The 1,890-nt window shown below is 39.6% G+C and overlaps 1 protein-coding gene across 1 annotated transcript; it reads left to right on the plus strand.

Annotated features, from left to right (window-relative positions):
* Positions 1-1,409, plus strand: LOC121049695. Its single transcript, XM_040507639.1, has 3 exons — positions 1-776; positions 863-940; positions 1,027-1,409. Exons 1-3 carry the CDS (start codon positions 402-404, stop codon positions 1,204-1,206), a joined length of 633 nt encoding a protein of 210 aa, XP_040363573.1. The 5' UTR covers positions 1-401; the 3' UTR covers positions 1,207-1,409.
* Positions 1,410-1,890: the final 481 nt, after the last annotated feature.

A 1,890-nucleotide genomic window follows, 5' to 3' on the forward strand; every position in this document is an offset into this window, starting at 1 on the left:
ACTAGTGTAGAGCACACTTTGGCACTGTTCTAAAATGTGATGTGCTTCTAAACAACCTTTGTGAAAGCTTCAATGCCTTTATCCTACCTGCAAGGTCCAAGCTAGTCATATCATGCTTTGAGGATATTAGAGTGAAGATGATGAAGAGGATTGCCATGAGGAAAGAGAAGATGAGAAGAATTGTAGACCCCATCTGCCCCAAACCTAGATAAATTCTAGAGAAGAACAAAGTAAAGTCTACAACAGATTGCATCCCTTATGGTACTGGCAGCCAACAAATTGAGGTAGAAAGTATTGGAGGATCCAAATATGTGGTTGATTTGAGTAGAAGAACCTGTGCTTGTAGGAGATGGGATCTCGCTGGCATACCATGCAAGCATGCCATATTTGCAATCAATTTCATGAGGCAAAACCCTGAAGACTATGTCGATGTATCCTACCAGACAAGCACCTACATGGCCATTTACTCTAACACTGTGAAACCTGTTAATGGTATGGACTTATGGCTCCCTTCTGATGAACCTACCATCCTCCCACCACAATACAATAGGCAGCCTGGTAGGCCAAGAACCAAAAGGATAAAAGATGCATCTGAGAAGGAGACTGATGGTCCTAAGCTTGGAAGGGTTCAAAAATCACTGAAGTGTAGCAACTGTGGCATTTTGGGTCACAATATGAAGACTTGCCATAGGCACCAACCACCTAAGACAGCAGCAGCTAAAGGTACCAAAAAGAGAAAGCTCAACAATGGAGATGCATTAACTACTCAACCTCAGGTTGCTTCTGCTCATGATTTGTTATTGGTTTTTGACTTTAGAGTTGTGCCTTCTTGTTATTATACTGATCACCTTACTTACTGCAGCCAAAGGGTAGCAAAAGGCCCCTAAAGTCAAAGAATGAGCTCAGATCAAAGGCAAAGCAGAAAGCTGTGGAACAAAAGGTAGTTTCAATATGAACTTCTTGTGATGGTGATTATATTGAAATGTGATTTGTTTAAAAATGTGGTTTTTGGTTTTGCCCCTATAGAAAAAACATAACGAAAAGAAGGCAGCAGCAAGAGCTTCAACAGCTAGACCTACTGCAACCAAAGGTAGACCACCAAGAGCTCCCTCAAGCAAGGCTAAAGATGCTTCTGCACAAACTTCACAAGCTTCATCCAGGTCATCTGTAAGGATCAGAGAAAATGCAAAGAGTCGTGGAAAATAGAGTAAAGGGATAATCTGATTAGCAACCAAGGTTAGGAGATAGAGATGCATGTTGCAATATTTTTGTGCAACCTTGTGCTGTGTCACATGGTTACTAGGTCTAATCTTTTGCCTAGATGATTAGACCTAGAATTTATGCAACTCTTTCTGAACTGTTGTTTTTTGTTAGTTTGGATGTACAACAAAACACATGATATGCATCTAGTTGGCTGCTAATGATTAGGTACAATTTGTGCAAATTACTTGGGTTTGGTTATTTTATGGTGATTGTCTCATTTCACAACCCTTTATGGTATGTTTGCAGATTAAAACCCTTTATGTTTGGTTCTGTTGGCAACAACTCTGGTGTTTTTTTTTATTAGTTTTGGTACTTAATGTAGTTGATTACCATATTAGATGAGGATTAATTTCAAATTTGGAGGCAAAATATGTAAAAATGTCGATTCTGCCCTCCTGGAACTGTTCAAAATCTGACATGTGGGCTCAAGGGTCGGCTCCAGCTCGGCAGCTGACGTCACAAATGGAGGGAGATTTAAAATTTGGATGAGGCTGATGACATTTGGGAGAACAAGGACGACCGTGATTAAAAAAAAAAGATGAGGGACCAAAGTAAAGATTGGCCTAAAGTTTAAGGGACTAAACTGAATTTAGTCTTTTTATTTTTTGTCTAATTTGAGGGATAAAA

This window comes from Rosa chinensis, chromosome 6 (assembly GCF_002994745.2).
Source record: "Rosa chinensis cultivar Old Blush chromosome 6, RchiOBHm-V2, whole genome shotgun sequence".
Lineage (NCBI taxonomy): Eukaryota > Viridiplantae > Streptophyta > Magnoliopsida > Rosales > Rosaceae > Rosa > Rosa chinensis.

Bases quoted from the DNA above. Each gene is read 5' to 3' on its own strand.
- LOC121049695 (XM_040507639.1), top strand. From the start codon at position 402: ATGAGGCAAAACCCTGAAGACTATGTCGATGTATCCTACCAGACAAGC. The intron at 777-862 runs GTTGCTTCTGCT...TACTTACTGCAG, and splicing joins CATTAACTACTCAACCTCAG to CCAAAGGGTAGCAAAAGGCC. The intron at 941-1,026 runs GTAGTTTCAATA...TTGCCCCTATAG, and splicing joins AGAAAGCTGTGGAACAAAAG to AAAAAACATAACGAAAAGAA.